Genomic DNA, 17,585 nt, shown 5'->3' on the forward strand with positions numbered 1-17,585 from the left:
TTTTTTTATTCAGTGGACGATCAAAAATTGAAAAAAAAATTCATCAAATGTTTTTCTCACATTCATACCGTAACGGAATTCTTCGTGTTCAAACTTAACCCTAGTAATCTATCTCACGTTCCATTAATGAGCAGTTCGTAGAACTCAAAGTTTAACAAACAAACCAACTAGAATTCCAAACCGTGTTTCATTGCCTGTGTTTACCCTTGCAAAAGGTTAGTGCGAATTGGAGTTACCTCCTCGTTGCCTCAAGAACGTAAACACGTCCGTAAACGTGAACTACGGTCAAACGAATGCTAACCTTGGGCTGAGAAAACGGGACTTAGTATCGGTGTGAACGGCAGTCAGCTGTTTTGGGCTTAAGTTCACGTTGGAATCATTTTACGCCTGGCAGTCATCCGCGATGCAGCTTTTCCTAATACGTCTGACCGTAGCGGTCCTTTTGAGTGTAGCGATTTTCGTTCAATGTAGGTAACACGCTGTTGCGGTGGAAAACATTTTATCGATTTAAGTTAAAGGAGAATTTTGAATTTCAGTTACGGAATCTGCAGCGCTTTTCGATCAAGACAGTGCTCACTTTAAGGCACAGCAAAAATCTTGCAGTGATCTGTGCGGTTTTTGTCCGTCCTGTAATGGGTTCTACTGTGGCGAGGAGTGCATATGCGAGTGCCGCCAGGATGCGAACGATCGTGAGTTATTTTTTCGTCGAGTGAAAGTTGAGATTTAATCCTAAAAGTGGTATGGTTTAATCTCTATCAGATGTTCAATGCATCAGCAAGATTAAGGAAAACAGTGATAAAATGGGCCTGTTGTACGATGTGCTAATTCAGCTGCCGAAGAGTAAGTCTCGCCAGGTACGAAGCGCGTCACCCAGCAAGAAGATAACAATCGACGACGAAGCCACTTTTCGGAAGGTATTGTTCTCAAACTTTGGTCCAGCGCGGCTCATATCATCGCCGGATGGTATCACCACTAAATCCGCTCCCGATGCTCATTTGACAGGTGTTGGAGCTGATCCAGTTACCGATGCATCTCACAAAGACGCCACTCCAGCGCTGGACGGGAAGAGGCAAACGGCGTAACCCGGGAGCGAGACGAATCTCGCTGGAGTTGAACCACTGAGGCTCGGGCCAATGGAGTCGACTAGATAGAATTACAGCAATATTCTCTTGAAGACCTATTACTGTTTAGACTGATTGTACAAGTTATTGTTTTCAAACTGGTTTACAAATGTGTATTTTTCAAGATTCTAAATAGAAGAGAAATCAATATGAAAATCTGTTCCGTTTTATTGAGCACTGTGTTAGTGTGTTTTAACGTCTTTCCAGGTCTATAGAAATTCGTCAGAATAGAAATCCAAACTCAAACTTGTCAGAAATCCGTTGGGAAAATTCGGAAACTGAAGTTAAAATTAACTTCAAAAATATACTTCCATTCCATCAAATAGGTTTCATTCTCTTCGGCTTCTTTTCGGTAGGAATGCTTCGCTTCTCGCATGATTCAATTTTTATTAGACTGTAATTTGATTTCGAAATTATTACTTAATAGATTCCAAAACAACAAATTTTTTGTCGCTTAGTCTAGTAAAACCAACTGCTATGTATATTTTTTATTCTATATTCAAGACTCAGGGTGAAAAACCAAAAAAAAAATGAGAAGTCTTGTGTTGATATTTTTTTTTTTTTGAAAATAAGAATATTTGTTTGACTTTATAGCAGGAATAGGTTGTTCATTCACTAAATCGCTGGTAAACTAGTGTTAATATAGTAATTTAAACTATTATTACTTACCAAATATATAGGTTTGTTCGCAGGTGAGCCCATTATTCTGGAATATTTCTGTTATAGACTACCTTAACATTCATCTTAAGTATGTTTATAATATATTTACACAACATACATGTTTGTAACGAACTTAAATTAGGAATTGATGGAACCTATTACTAGCTTTGAAAAAACACTATTTCATTGCACGGATTTTACTGGATTTTTTCTTTTCCTTCGCGATATACGTCTCCTTCGTGGCCTTACCGACACCGCTTTCGGTGGCTTCGGCCCGTTTCCACGAGGCACACCTTCTTCAGCCCTTCGGCCCGATCTTTGACGCATCGGAATGCGATTTTCGATTCGCTGGTTTGCCATATTGCTAATCCATTGCCGAACGAGTCCTCTGCCCTGCAGAACCGATAGCAAACGGCCCAGTCCTGTCCGGGATGACGGAGGAAGTTGCTTTACTCGCTGCTCCAGAACTATGACGTTTCCGTTTGGTCCATCCATGGTAACCTGGTAGCTTAGCTCTTTGTTTTGGCAATCGGCCAGGTTGTGTATGAAATTGCAATCATTTTGTTCTGTAACAACATTGCTTAAGTTGCTAAAGGGATGCTTATAATCACAGAAATGTATAATTACGGCAAAAAACAACTGCAGGCAGTAGAATCCAAATTACGTGAAGGGTTTTGTGAAGAACTGACATGCTTTGTGGCCTTTTCTGATTACCACCTAGTGGATACTATTTCGATATCAGATTCTACTAGCTCGCAAAAGCTTCATTGGTCATAGAAATGGTCTCATGGGTTGAGACACTGATATCATCGCATTGTTTTGGAAGCTAACAGTTTCCGTTAACTCGGACCGTGTGCGGAACTCTTACCTGAGTAACCAAGAGATGTGATGTAAACATCGAGATCTCTTTGTTTGTCTCATGATGTTGTCTTATTCTTTGAAATTATTCGTGATAGTTAATACAAACATCCTCTTTTGGTTTGTTTAGCTCAATTAAGTTTTGTCAACTTTTGCTGCTTGCATGAGATGCATAAATGGTCGGCGTGCGACCAGACCGAACCAAGCGCCATTTTTTGAAAATTGAGTTTTTAACACCACTGGATGTGAAAATTAATAATCTATGTATTATGAACAAATTAAATCATTTGAACAGTTCATAATAACATTATAACAAAAATTTCCTGCAGTAGCTTGCCGAAAACATACGGGGTGGTAAAACTTTCAACGCAGATTACACGAAATAATGTTTTTGGCGCTTGGTTCGGTCTGGTCGCACGCCTACCAAATATGAGTATTTTTACACAGTTAAAAATCACCTTGATGGAAACTCTTTAAAAATTATTTATGTGAAAACTCGTAGTATTTTCAGGAAACTTCCATCGTGAAACATCTTATTCAGCTAATCTGCTTCAAAATGACGAGAAACATAAATAAATTCCGATTTATATCAAGAAAAATTGAGTTAATCTGACTTAAGAAGTGGTCCATCCTAGCCAGTTTTACACTAGTTAAGTTTTCGTTGATCAATTGGCTGAAGAAGTTTCTTATAGGAGGTTTTTATAGAGCAAAAGAGGGAACAGAGCGGGTGAGATGGACCGTTGCTCATTTTAATATAAAACTATTGTTACTTTAATAAATTGGTTGGTAAATGACTGGACATGTATAACTTGAATTCCTAATGTGGTCTTTCACCTCTTTCCAGCAACTCCTATCCCAACTTACACGGGGTGCCGACCGGAATACGAGTAATCTTAGCCGAGATCGGGTAATCAACCCCCGGTGCCAAAGTTCCGTATGCTAACTGGGAAGAGGGGGGTCGTTCGCGGCTGTGTCACCATGTTAGAGGCGGTGTACAACAGCGTCTGACCCGGAGCCGGAGGCTGAATCATGAAATGCCGTATCCCACCAGCTACACCTAAGAAGGCAGCCCCATCTGGTAAGGTAGCATACCGATACCTCTCCTAACCACGAACAACGAAATTAGAAATACGGGACGAATCTATCGACAAAGACTTGAGCTACGAACACGAAAACAGAAAACGGCAAACGATTGGAACTTGGGTACTTGGAACATTTGATCTCTAAATGAAGGGCAGGGTAGCAGGGAGTCGAAATCGCAGCGATGTTATTTCCGTGTATTGCACGCAGTTATTTCAAGTACCTACTACAGTAACGGCAAAGCAGCGGATCGGGGCTTTGGTTTCGTAGAGCTGGGAGGCCCCTAGATGACCGTATATGTGTGTTGAGGTTTAAGGGCAAATTCTTCGAATGCAGTTCAATCAACACCTACGCACCGACAAACGAAAAATCGGACGACGTCAACGATGAGTTCTTTGAAAAGCCTGAGTCAATTTATGACGAGTATCCAAAACACGACATAAAAGTCGTCATGGGAGATGCAAACCCACAGTTAGGGAGAGAGGAATTCTTCTGTGCGGTCATTGGAAAGCATAGTCGTCACTCGTCAACCAATGAAAACGGCCTAAGGCTGACAAACTATGTCGCGGCCCGAGAAATTGCCATAGGTAGGTACTATTTTCCACGTTTGAATGTTCGGAATTTAGAAGCCTACTCCCAGATCGACCACATACAGTCGGCGCTTTTTGTATGTTACTGGTGTTCAGTCTTTTCGGGAACTAAACATTGGTTGTCGATGGTACTGAAATCTCGCACAGAGAGGACGATGCGTTTCAACATAAAGCGGTGGACGTGGCAGAAGAATACGCCAGAGAGCTGGATCTACGGATCGCAGAACAGCAGGAGAAACGAGTGGAAGACATTAATGGGCTGTGGAGTAGTATTCACAGTGCTGTTAAAATAACTGCAAGAGAGGTGATAGGTCATCACGTGCAAGACAGTGTAACGGCTGGTTTGAAGCTGAGGGCCAAAGATCGATGGAGGAGAAGAACCATGTCAGAAGCCGCAAGCTTACTGCGACTACGCTTCAAAACAGAAAGATAGAGATACAAAGAGGCAAGAGCTGCCGAAAATAGAGTCCACCATCGCATGAAGTGCGAGCACGAGAAACAGGTGCTCGCCAGCGCAAAAGACAATGTTGCTGTAAACGGCGTGCGGAGCTTCTATAGAACAGTCAACAGAGTCCGAATCTTCTCTGTTGTCGATGATGTGTAATGACAAGGACGTAACCTACTTACGAGTAAACCGAGGTTTGCAGCTTGGTGGAGCACTTTTAGGCGTCATTGAGTGGAGTAAGATGAGCAAGACAAAAACAGGATGAGGATTATAAGCGACGAGCAAGCTGTGCAGCCATCAAGGCAGGAGAAGTTAAAAAAAGCGATTAGTGAGCTGAAAAACGTCAAGGCCGCTGGAAAGTATCCCGGTCGAACTTCTAAAAGCGGGAAGAGAGTCAGATCACACTGACGTTCTGGGCGGATGAACAAATGCCGTACGACTAATCTCAAGTAACAATCTAAGTCGTATTGCATTCTTTTAGCGGTTTTCATGACCAATTTCGCAAAACTGCTGTTAAAACTAGAAATACTATCAGAACCTTCTGATAACCGCTGTAAGTTTGCTTTACAGCCAGGTGGCCCACCCTTGCCAAGCTTATTGAAGCAATTATAAGAATGGCAATAAAACTGCTTTAAAACCACATGGAAAGAGTACCGCATACTATAAGCAGCTGGCATTACCTCTTTAAGAGCGCAATAAGTTTGGTTGCATTATTGCGCTCTGCTACTTGCCACAATAAGTCCAATTGTACTTTTCATTGCTTGACAGCAACCGTAATAAGTTGATTTGTTGTGCCGTTCCTGCACACACACACCAGAACATCACGTCACTTTTTTTAATAAGGAAATATCTCGTCGCGGGAGAAATGTTTCACCTGTGTTGGTAATCATCGTGCAATCGATTTCAGTTGGTGGTGATATTGTGAAAAGATAAGAAATAAAAAGGGGTTTTTGGTAGGTTTTGTAGCACTCAAGCATATGCGCATGAAAATTTGTCGTGCATTTTGAGAACATAGGCGCTTAAAATTTATGCGCCATCAAAATAGTACGGGCTTACAAAAATGATCTCATTGTTAGCAAAAATGAATTGGATTGTTTTAGCTCAGGTTTTCAGAAAAAAAATCTAGCCGTGTTCTTCAATACAGAGATAGATCAAAATCAACTTTGGATGTTCAATTTACTTGTTAGTCAGACGACGATTCGATTTTCGTTTCAAGATCATAAAAAGTTTCAAAAGATCAATATGGCGCGGTTGGTAATTAGTTGGTATCAATCGTTACCGCAATAAGCCTAGTTCAATGATATATATGTTGTAAGGTGCGGCAAAGGTTGGATGCCTGTATTATTAGAGAAAAATATGGTAAATCCCTGGGGCCTAGACAACTTTATTTTTATGAAAAATCTGACATCACACCGACGATAATGAGGAATCAACGAGCTTTGATATAAATAGAGAGGTGCACGAAAAATGCAACGATACATATTTAGTTTAATTGAATATTGAATATATTTCGATATATATCAATAGTGTCTTGCCCCTACCTTATTTTTAAGGACGCATAATTTAACGACATAGGAAATTATTTTCAACCGAAACAAGACAAACTGGCGATAAAATTTAAAAAATACTACCGAACAGTACTAAGTTTGCCCTGTTACTTTATTAGATTTTTGGAGTTCTACGTCATCAATGTTCACAAATGCGCTGCAAAATGCTCTAAAGCATTTTACACTCATTTTACGGAGACTGCGACAGAATCCTGCATCACACTAAACCGAATAAGCCGGTTTGGTCTCACCTGTATGTATATCATTGCCTGCATATATTTGTTTACAAGTTTGACAGGTTAGAACTGGGCACTTATTACAATTTTATGAGATATTTTTCATAGCCAACTAGTAGTTTTTTAGATTTTGAACGACCGCAATAAAACTGGTTTCTATGTTATATGACAGTAAGCTGGAGTGGTTTTATGAGGCAATAGATAGTAATAATAAAACCAATAATAAAGCAAAATCGCATTGTCTCTTGCCGGTTTTATTGTAAGTTTTATGAGAGTTTTATTGACAGCTATCAGTGTTCATTACGACTTGCTATTTTTGGCAACGGGTTTAACCGCCATAAAACCGTTGGTAATATTTATTGCTGTAATAAAACCGTTAGAAAACCAAGTAGCTATAGAATTGTTACTTGGGATTGGAAGGTCTAAAATACCCAATCTACTTCGGGTCATAGAATGGATTGCTGCAACTATCAAGGTATTACGTTACTCAACACCGCATGCAAAGTGCTCTTCCGTATTTTGTTCTTCAGATTGAGACGGAATTCTTCGGCGGCGAATACCAGGCTGGTTTCCAACAGGGGCGTTCCACGACGGATGAAATGTTCACCTTGTCACAGATCCTCGATAACTTTAGGGAGTATAACTTAAAAACTCATTAATTGTTTGTAGATTTTATGACGGCATACGACTCAGTGAAAAGAAACGAGCTGTGGCAAATAATGCTAGAAAACGGTTTTCTGACGAAACTATCTGAACTGAGTCAGACGTCAGTCGTGTTTGTAACGTTAGATGGACTAAAACAGGGGAATGCGTTCAACATCACACTTAAAGGTGCAGTACGAAGAGCAAACAGGCAAAGGAACAGTACGATCATCACGAAATCTCAAATGCTCATTGCTTTTGCCGACGACATTGATATCATCGGTATCGACCGTGGGGCCGTGAAGGATCCCTTCAGGTTTTTTAAGATGGATGCGGCTGGATTGGGAACAATATTTAACTCTGCCGAAACAAATTACGTGGTAGTAGGTAGATAACTAGGGAGTTCCGGTGGTGTTGGTGCTGAAGTGGAGTTTGATGGGAAACGATTTGAAATGCTTGATGAATTCGTTTATCTTGGTACACTTGTGACATGTGACCACGACTTGAGCCGCGAAGTGAAACGACGACTTGCGCCTGCGAATATGGCCTTTTACGGACTACGTAACCAGCTAAGGTACCACAGTTTGCAAACTCACACCAGTGTACAGGACGCTGATCCTCCCGGTTGCCCTTTACGGGCATGAAACATGGACGCTGAAGGAAACTGTTCGACGAGTGCTCGGAGTTTTTTGAGTATAAAGTGGCGCGGGCGCATGAATGGTTGTACCAGGTATACAAACATGTCGATATAGTGGCGTTATAAGAGGATAATGAAGCAGGTTTCAGGGGGTAGAAATGTAGTCAGAATATCTGACTAGAGAGCCGCTAAAAGGAAGAGACAGTCGGCTCCGTGGTAAGCCTCGCACTTGATGGATGTGCGCAGTTGAAGTAGATGCAAATGGTGGCGAACCAATCTGTGGCTGATAGCCACTATAATAAAGCAATAAAAAAAGTAGATGCACAATCTGCTGGTGTACATATTTTCCTGGAAGTATTGCTGCTGGATGATATTTATCATTCAACGTACAATGAATGCAAATAATTAGGCCTATATTTAAATAATAAAAATCTGTTATTCAAAATTGGTCATTCGAAAAAGCTTGTCACTGTCAAATTTTTCTTCCTGTGTCTGCTTCTGTTAGGTATTAAAGTCCTCAGTCGAAACCTTCTGTTACAAAGACTGGTTTGTTAGACTGACTGGGAGACTCAACTATAGTAATATTTACTATAGTCGTTTACCACTGAAGTCTATTGGGTAAGTTGAAAAAAAAGCTGGAAATCTCTAATCCGTTCGGCCCTGGAGTAATTTTAATAAATTAACAATGTCAGGCCTGTGTCAAAAGAATTCTAAGAATTTTGAGGTATTATTATATTGGTCGAAACAGTTGGTCGAAACATATTCAAGAAATGATTGAAATGATTTACTCCTCATCAGCGCAGCAATCTGATGTAAAGTGTTCAAAATATGATGAGTGGTGTTCGAGATTTCTTTAGAACCAAATCGTAATATTTGATTCACCATTTAAAAATAACCTACATTTTGGGTTCTCAACATTTTTGTTTCATTAACGTGGTTCTAAGATAGATCCGTTTGCTCATATCCAGATATGAAATAACTGAAGTTTTAGGGCAAAATTATGTTTCATCATTGATTATTTAAAACGCTCTGACTTTTCCAGATAAAATCGAATTCCCTGACACAATGACATGGCATATTTAAGTGATAATTGTTCAACATTTGAATTAACTTTTAATTATATCGTAAAGGAAAAAAGTAGCTTAGTTCTATACTTCTACAGTTTCGATTTGACGGGTTCCAATATTAAATACGGTAGAGCAAAGCTTAACATTTACAGTAGATAAAAAAACAAAAGTCTACATAATCAAAACATGTAATTCGTATAATTTCGTGTGTGCATAAGTAATGACAGGTTCATGACAGATCTACTTCTATAATACGTATGCGATTGGGTCTGAAGGTAGTGGTGACTGGTTCGGTAGTGGCCACTGTGGTTGGTTTTATTCGGCGGTTAATACGTCCTGTACAGCTTTTCGTTCGAGGAGTACCATGCACACGGGATCGTAAGGACGCACGATTTTCTGTACAACGGTCAACCCGATTATCTGGGCGGCTTCGCCTTTTGCGGGTCCATCGTTTTCCATCGACGTTTCGTTTCAGGTTGATTTTTTTCGCGGAGATAATGCTGCTTTTATTCTGGTTGAAATTATAGGTTTGGGTGCTGTTCGGCAGCCCTGGAGTATCTACGGAAGAATGATGCATAAATGTTGACGATTGAAATAAATACGGCACTGGCCCCTATTACAGAAGACGAGACGAGCGGCGAGTTACTCGTCTGACCAATTTTGGTATTGCAGATGGTGTGTCGGCTGGAGACGTCACTCAACTATCACCAGCCAAGTTTCACTCGCGTTTCCCAATACAATATTTCACTCGCCTCGTCAATGACTGCTGGCAAGGCGAGTGGCTCTCCTCGTCTTCTATAATAGGAGCCACTATCGTATTTTTTATATTACTATATACCCGCATGATTTGGACAAGCACTCACTTTTAACTACAGACCGTGTAGTCAATTCTATTTTGGAGCTATCGACTAGTTCCGTTTTTTGAATTACCGCGACCAGCGCTACGAGGGCAGCTAGTCGTGTTAACGTTCTGAGGTTTCGTTCCATCCTGGAACCACAAAAATCAAATCCACGTGTTGGGCTAATGGCACTTCTTATAACGATGATCCGATTGCAGTAGACACGTACTTTTTAAGTTGTTTCGTCAATTTGGGTAGTTATGTTATGATGGCTGGTTGCTGTGAAGCACGCATTGTGTGCTGGTTAGGCATCAATTGGTTTTTTGTTTGGTCTACTAACCTTTCTGTTATTATATGTTGTCAACTGTGATACTAAATATTTTAATAAAAGGTTGTACAGGTACAGCATTTCTCAACTCTCTCAATTGACTTTAGTGGTAAACGATTATAGTGGACTTTACTATAATTAAGTCCTTCAGCTAGTCTAACAAACCAGTCGTCGTTACAGAATGATTCAATTGAGAAATTTAGCACCTACTAGGAACAGGAACAAAAAAAAAGATTTTCCATTCGAAGTTTTTTTTACCAACGGTTTTTGAATAACAGATTTTTATTATTTAAATACAAGCCTTTGCCTATTTCCATTCATTGTACGCTGGATAGTAAATATCATGCAGCAGCATATAACAATGATAACAAAATCGGGAGCTGGTTTCCATAGTTCAGTTCAGTTTAGTTTAGACATCAATTTTCAAAGGGGCGCAGCGTCTGCGGCAAATCCACAGACAGACGTCCAAGCTGAGCTCCAAACATGTGTAAAGTTTTATAGTACTAGCAATATGTACGTAACTAGATAATACTACCAGCCAATGGGGTATACATAGGCTAGGAAGAAGAAGACTTTTGTCTGTATTAGTAGCGAAAAATTGGCAAAAATCATGTGCTTTTGGTTTGTGACGTAGATCTCCAAAATCTAGCAAATGCCATTTGAAATTGTATTCCGCATTGATTATTGGCCCAGGATGGCTTTTTCAGCCGTCAACTGTCATAACTTGTGAAAAATTCTTGAAAAAATGTACCGACCATTGATTTTGGACTTCTACATCATCAGTGTTAAAAAATAAGGGCCCTTTAAACCTGAGTCTCAAACCATCTCCGTACCTTTCTACATTCCATTGGCTACCAGTAACGTCAGTCTCGTACACTTGTTATTGCAGCTATGAGGTCGCAATGCGGCGCTAGTGTACAAGTGATTTAGTATTTAGTAGTATTTCTCTTTGAAAACTTACACGAGATTTTTGATCGATGTTACTCTTGCTTGAACGTCTGTCTGCGGTAAATCTTTATTAGATTAGTTGCCAAAGAAGATTGTATCGAAACATTTTCAAAGCGTAATACCGTACAACTTGAAACGAGGTAATTTTATTGATTTCCTGGAGTAAAAACCCCTTACTGGGTAGAAATAAAAGAAGCAAACATTAAAGTTAGTAGACGTTGTTTTCTCCGTCGTCGAGAAAACATCTTCGGCAGAAAAAGTTGTCGCTTCCGTTGTCGAGGTTGTTACTTCTGCCGTTGATGTGGTCTTATCTGTATTAGACTCTTTCAATTCTGCGGTTGATATAGTTTTCCCAGCAGTAGTCGTCTCTTCTGTTATTGTTGAGCTGATTTCTTCAGTAGATAAAGTAGTCTCTTCAGTAGTTGATATGATTTCTTCGGTAGTGGAAGTTGTCCATGTCGTCCAAATTGTGTCTTTTGTAGTAGATGTGATGTGTTCTGCCTTAGAAGTTATAACATCTGTCGTTGGAGTATTTTCCTCAGCCGTAGAAGTTATTTCTTCTGTCGGTGATGTCGTTGACTCAGTAGTAGAGGTTGTTTCTCCGCTTTTGAGTAGTAGAAACGGTCTTCTGTTGCCTTCAGTCGTTGCAATGGTTTCTTCGGTAGTTAAAGTTGTCTCTTCCATTGTCGACATTGTGTCATCTGTCGTTGAAGTAGTTTCTTCAGTAGTTGAAGTTGTTTCTTCTCTAGTCGATGTGGTTTGTTCTGTACCAGGAGCTATTTCTATAGTTGTTGATGTAGTTTCCGCAATACTAGACGTTATCTGTTTTACTGTTAATGTAGTAACTTCAGTAGGAGAAGTTATCTCTTCGGTCGTTAATGTAGTTTCTTGTGTAGTAGAAGTCTTTTCCGTAGCCGAATATATTTCTTCTATCGTTGATGTGGTTTGTTCTGAAGTAGAGATAGTTCCTTCTTTTGTTGATGTAATATCTTCAGATGTATAGGGCGTCTCTTCTGTTGTTGAAGTTATTTCTTCTGTCGTTGAAGTATTTTCCTCAGCAGTAGAAGTTATCTCTTCTGTCGATAATATGGTTGACTCAGTAGTAGAGGTTGTTTCTTGTCTTCTGAGTAGTAGAAACTGTCTTCTGTTTCCTACTGTCTTTGAATTGGTTTCTTCAGTAGTAAAAGTTGTCTCTTCCATTGTCGACATTGTGTCATCTGTCGTTGGAGTTGTTTCTTCTCTAGTTGATGTGGTTTGTTCTGTACTAGGAGTTGTCTCCTCTATTGTTGATGTAGTTTCTTCAGTAGTACAATTTTTTTCCGCAGTTGAAGATATTTTTTCTATCGTTGATGTGGTTTGTTCTGTAGTAGAAGTTATCTCTTTTGGCGTTAATGTGGGATTCTCGGTAATATATGTCTCTTGGGTTGGTTCTGTCGTTGATGAAGTTTCTCGAGTAGTAGCAGTCTTCTCCGTAGTCGAAGGTATCTCTTCTATCGTTGATGTGGTTATTCCGGTAGAAGTTATTTCGTCTGTTATTGATGTAGTTTTCTCAGTAGTAGATGTCTTTTCTATTATCGAAGTTGACTCTTCTGTCGTTGATGAAGTCTCTTCAGTAGTAGAAGATTTCTTCTCTGTCGTTAATGTAGTTTTCTCAGTAGTGGAAGTTATCTCTTCTATTGTTGTTGTAGTTTCCTCAGTAGGAGGTGTCTCTTCTGTTGATGAAGTTTCTGCAGTAGAAGAAGTGATCTCATCTGTGGTTGATGTAGTTTCCTCAGTAGAAGATGTCTCTTCTGTTGTGCAAGTTGTCCTTTCTGTCGTTGATGAAGTCTCTCCTGTAGTAGGAGTTATTTTCTCTGTCGTTAATGTAGTTTCCTCAGTAGTGGAAGTTCTCTCTTCTATTGTTGACATAGTTTCCTCGGTAGGAGATGTCTCTTCTGTTGTCGAAGTTGTCTTTTCTGTCGTTGATGAAGGTTCCTCAATAGTAGAAGTTACCTCTTCTGTTGTTGATGTAGTCTCCTCAGTAGTAGATGTCTCTTCTGTTGTGCAAGTTGTCCTTTCTGTCGTTGATGAAATCTCTTCGGTAGTAAGAGTTATCTTCTCTGTCGTTAATGTGGTTTCATCAGAAGTAGTCATGTCTGTAGTCGACGATATTTCTTCTATCGTTAATGTGGTTTGTTCTGTAGAAGCATTCATCTCTTCTGTTGTTGATGTAGCTTCCTCAGTAGTAAATGTCGTTTTTTCCGTTGTTGATATAGTTGCTTCAGTACTAGATGGTATCTCTTCCGTCGTTGATGAAGTTTCCTCAGTAGTGGTTGTCTTTTCTGTTGTTGAAGATATTTCTTCTATCGTTGATGTGGTTTCTTCTGTGGTAGTTTTTGTTGTTTCTTCTGCGGTTGATGTAGTTTTCTCTACAGTATAGGTAGTGTTTTCTGTTGTCGAAGTTGTTTTTGCTGTTGATGAAGTTTCTCCAGCAGTAGAAGTTATCTCTTCTGTCGTTAAAGTTGTGTCTTCAGTAGTAAAAGTCTTTTCTGTAGTCGAAGATATTTCTTCTATCGTTGACGAGGTTTGCTTTGTACTAGATGGAAACTCCTCTGTTGTTGATGTAATATCCTCAGCAGTAGGTATCGTCCTTTCTGTTGTTGATGTAGTTTCCTCAGTAGCAGATGTTTCTCCTACGTTTGAGGTTGTCTTTTGCATCGTTGATGTAGTTCCTGCAGTAATAGAAGTTATCTCTTCTATTGTTGATGTAGTTTCCTCAGTAGGAGATGTCTCTTCCGTTGTCGAAGTTGTCTTTTCTGCCGTTGATGAAGTTTTTTCAGTAGTAAAAGTTATTTTTTCTGTTGTTGATGTAGTTTCCTCAGTAGTGGATGTCTCTTCTGTTGCTGAAGTTATCTTTCCGTTGTTGATGTAGTTCTGCAGGAGTAGAAGTCTCTTTTGTTGTTAATGTAGTTTCCTCAATAGTAGAAGTTGTCTCTTTTCTTGTCAGTAGTAGAAAATGTCTTCTTCTGCAATCTGTCGTTGAATTGATTTCTTCAGTAGTTAAAGTTGTATCTTCGGTTATAGCTGAACTTGTTTTAGAATGTGTTTTAACCTCAGTGCTATAAGTTGTTATATCAGTTATTGTTGATTCCTCTGTCGTTGAAATTGTTTCTCCAGTGGTAGAAGTGGTTTCGTTGGTTGTGAATGTTGTTTCTTTTGTAGTTGTTATTATTTCTGGAGTACTAGAATCCGTTTCATCAGTTGTTGTTGAGGTTTCTGTCGTTGATGTGTTATTTTCAGTAGTAGAAGTTGTCTCATCTGTTATAGAAGTTGTTACTTCAGTTGTGGTTGATTCATCTGTCATAGATGTGGTTTGTTCAGCAGTTGAAGTTGTCTCTTTCTGATTTAATGTAGTAGACATTAACTCTTCCGATGTTGTTTGTGCTGTAGTTGATTGCGTCGACTGGCCTGTTTTGGGTAATCCATTTGACGTTACTATGGTTGTTTCTGGAGTTGTTATGTTGAAAATCGTCGCATCAGTCGTTGTAGTGGAAGCAGCAGCGGTAGTTGGTGTTGGAAGATTTTCGAAAAATTTGCGACGTCTTTGTTTACGAGCACATTCAGCTTGCTTTCTGAGTTGTGCACAACGTTCGAAAAATGTTTGTCTTCTTGCGCGGGTATGATTTTTATCTGTCAGATCCGACGTTTGAGGGTCATTTTTAATGGCGATTTCGTATACGCTGGGACTCGCTTTTAGTATTAAACTGCGAATACATGTTGAACCTGCAATATTGTTATACAGTTTGGTAAATTAGAAGTTACGCATTGATCACTTCATGAATGTAATCATTGAAATCGTAAGCTGGTTTCAAAGAGGCTTTCACGTGCCGCTCAATAGAAACAGAAACAGAGAGAAGATAAATCAAAATGAAAATAATATTTTCCAACAGGCTTTTAGGAACAGAACATGCTTTTTCGGTAGTAAAAGACGGGTCGTTTTTCATTAAAATATGAGCCTGTATTAGCAGTACATAAACAATAGAAAGTGACATTTCATTTTTATATTACTAAAGAGTGTATTTCAATTATTTAAAACGTGACATATCCATCGGATTATTCTCTTCTTCCTCTGTAGAAAACGTTGTCTCTACTGTCGTTGTCCCATGATAAGTAAAGGTAGTTGGTTATGTGGTTGAGGTAGCTTGTTCGGTAGTAGATGTTGCTCCCTCTGTTGTAGTTGATGTCGTCGTTTCAGTAGTAGAAGTTGTTGAAGTAGTTCCTACTGTAGTTTAGGTTGTCTCTTCTGTCGTTGAAGAAGCTCCTTCAGAAGAAGACGTTAAAGTTGATCCTGTTGTCGTTGCTGTTGTCGATTCAGTATTAGTAGATGTTGTACTTTCTGTCATAGTTGATCCTGTTGTCGTTTCTGTCGTCGACTCAGTAGACGATGTTGTCTGCTCTGTTGTAGTAGCTGTTGTCGATTCAGTAGTAGATGTTAACGTTGTTGTTGCTGCTGTTGTAGTTGATCCTGTTGTTGTTGCAGTTGTCGATTCAGTAGTAGATGTTGAACCTTCTGTTGTAGTTGATCCTGTTGTCGTTGCAGTCGTCGATTCAGTAGTAGATGTTGTAGATGATCCTGTTGTCGATTCAGTAGTAGAACCTTCTGTTGTAGTTTATCCTGTTGTCGTTGCTGTCGTCGATTCAGTAGTCGATGTTGTAGATGATCCTGTTGTCGATTCAGTAGTAGAACCTTCTGTTGTAGTTGATCCTGTTGTCGTTGCTGTCGTTGATTCAGTAGTAGAACCTTCCGTTGTAGTTGATCCTGTTGTCGTTGCAGTCGTCGATTCAGTAGTAAATGTTGAACCTTCTTCTGTAGTTGATCCTGTTGTCGTTGCAGTCGTCGATTCAGTAGTAGATGTGAACCTTCTGTTGTAGTTGACCCTGTTGTCGTTTCTGTTGTTGATTCAGTTGTCGATGTTGTAGAGGACCCTGTTGTCGATTCAGTAGTAGAACCTTCTGTTGTAGTTGATCCTGTTGTTGTTGCAGTCGTCGATTCAGTAGTCGATGTTGTAGATGATCCTGTTGTCGATTCAGTAGTAGAACCTTCTGTTGTAGTTTATCCTGTTGTCGTTGCTGTCGTCGATTCAGTAGTCGATGTTGTAGATGATCCTGTTGTCGATTCAGTAGTAGAACTTTCTGTTGTAGTTGATCCTGTTGTCGTTGATTCAGTAGTAAAACCTTCCGTTGTAGTTAATCCTGTTGTCGTTGCAGTCGTCGATTCAGTAGTAGATGTTGAACCTTCTGTTGTAGTTGATCCAGTTGTCGTTTCTGTTGTTGATTCAGTTGTCGATGTTGTAGAGGATCCTGTTGTCGATTCAGTAGTAGAACCTTCTGTTGTAATTGATCCTGTTGTCGTTGCTGTTGTCGATTCAGTAGTAGAACCTGCTGTTGTAGTTGATCCTGTTGTCGTTGCAGTCGTCGATTCAGTAGTAGATGTGAACCTTCTGTTGTAGTTGACCCTGTTGTCGTTTCTGTTGTTGATTCAGTTGTCGATGTTGTAGAGGATCCTGTTGTCGATTCAGTAGTAGAACCTTCTGTTGTAGTTGATCCTGTTGTTGTTGCAGTCGTCGATTCAGTAGTCGATGTTGTAGATGATCCTGTTGTCGATTCTGTAGTAGAACCTTCTGTTGTAGCTGCTGTTGTCGATTCAGTAGAAGAACCTTCCGTTGTAGTTGATCCTGTTGTTGTTGCAGTCGTCGATTCAGTAGTCGATGTTGTAGATGATCCTGTTGTCGATTCTGTAGTAGAACCTTCTGTTGTAGCTGCTGTTGTCGATTCAGTAGAAGAACCTTCTGTTGTAGTTGATCCTGTTGTCGTTGCAGTCGTCGATCCAGTAGTAGATGTTGAACCTTCTGTTGTAGTTGATTCTGTTGTCGTTTCTGTTGTTGATTCAGTTGTTGATGTTGTAGAGGATCCTGTTGTCGATTCAGTAGTAGAACCTTCTGTTGTAGTTGATCCTGTTGTCGTTTCTGTTGTTGATTTAGTTGTCGATGTTGTAGAGGATCCTGTTGCCGATTCAGTAGTAGAACCTTCTGTTGTAGTTGATCCTGTTGTCGTTTCTGTTGTTGATTTAGTTGTCGATGTTGTAGAGGATCCTGTTGTCGATTCAGTAGAAGAACCTTCTGTTGTAGTTGATCCTGTAGTCGTTGGTGTCGTCGTTGGCGTCGTCGTTGGTGTCGACGTTGGTGTCGTCGATTCAGTAGTCGATGTTGTGGATGATCCTGTTGTCGATTCTGTAGTAGAACCTTCTGTTGTAGTCGATCCTGTTGTCGCTGCTGTCGTTGATTCAGTAGAAGAACCTTCCGTTGTAGTTGATCCTGTTGTTGTTGCAGTCGTCGATTCAGTAGTGGATGTTGAACCTTCTGTTGTAGTTGATCCTGTTGTCGTTGCAGTCGTCGATTCAGTAGTAGATGTTGTAGATGATACTGTTGTCGATTTAGTAGTAGAACCTTCTGTTGTAGTTTATCCTGTTGTCGTTGCTGTCGCCGATTCAGTAGTCGATGTTGTAGATGATCCTGTTGTCGATTCAGTAGTAGAACCTTCTGTTGTAG

At 39.9% G+C, this 17,585-nt stretch overlaps 2 protein-coding genes across 3 annotated transcripts; one reads left to right on the forward strand and one right to left on the reverse strand.

The window, feature by feature from the left end:
* The first annotated feature begins 395 nt into the window (after positions 1-395).
* LOC129725155 (uncharacterized) lies at positions 396-1,257 on the forward strand. 2 transcript variants are annotated; one of them, XM_055680645.1, is made up of 4 exons: positions 396-467; positions 537-689; positions 760-914; positions 1,003-1,257. In XM_055680645.1, exons 1-4 carry the CDS (start codon positions 404-406, stop codon positions 1,120-1,122), a joined length of 492 nt encoding a protein of 163 aa, XP_055536620.1. In that variant the 5' UTR covers positions 396-403; the 3' UTR covers positions 1,123-1,257. The 2 variants fall into 2 exon arrangements, with proteins under 2 accessions (XP_055536620.1, XP_055536619.1); XM_055680644.1 differs by having other exon boundaries at positions 760-1,147.
* Positions 1,258-11,106: 9,849 nt separating this feature from the next.
* Positions 11,107-17,568, reverse strand: LOC129719705 (mucin-2-like; the record flags this gene model as incomplete). Its single annotated transcript, XM_055671101.1, has 5 exons — positions 11,107-11,127; positions 11,176-13,911; positions 14,090-14,760; positions 16,884-17,148; positions 17,515-17,568. Coding segments are annotated over 5 exons (3,747 nt in total), but the record flags the coding sequence as incomplete, so codon positions are not given.
* Between the last annotated feature and the right edge of the window lie 17 nt (positions 17,569-17,585).

The sequence above is a fragment of the Wyeomyia smithii genome, chromosome 2 (genome assembly GCF_029784165.1).
Source record: "Wyeomyia smithii strain HCP4-BCI-WySm-NY-G18 chromosome 2, ASM2978416v1, whole genome shotgun sequence".
Taxonomy (NCBI): domain Eukaryota; kingdom Metazoa; phylum Arthropoda; class Insecta; order Diptera; family Culicidae; genus Wyeomyia; species Wyeomyia smithii.

Excerpts from the sequence above, each read along its gene's own strand:
- LOC129725155 (XM_055680644.1), top strand. The coding sequence starts at position 404 with ATGCAGCTTTTCCTAATACGTCTGACCGTAGCGGTCCTTTTGAGTGTA. Across the intron at positions 468-536 it reads TGTAGCGATTTTCGTTCAAT|TTACGGAATCTGCAGCGCTT; the intron begins GTAGGTAACACG and ends TTTGAATTTCAG. Across the intron at positions 690-759 it reads CCGCCAGGATGCGAACGATC|ATGTTCAATGCATCAGCAAG; the intron begins GTGAGTTATTTT and ends AATCTCTATCAG.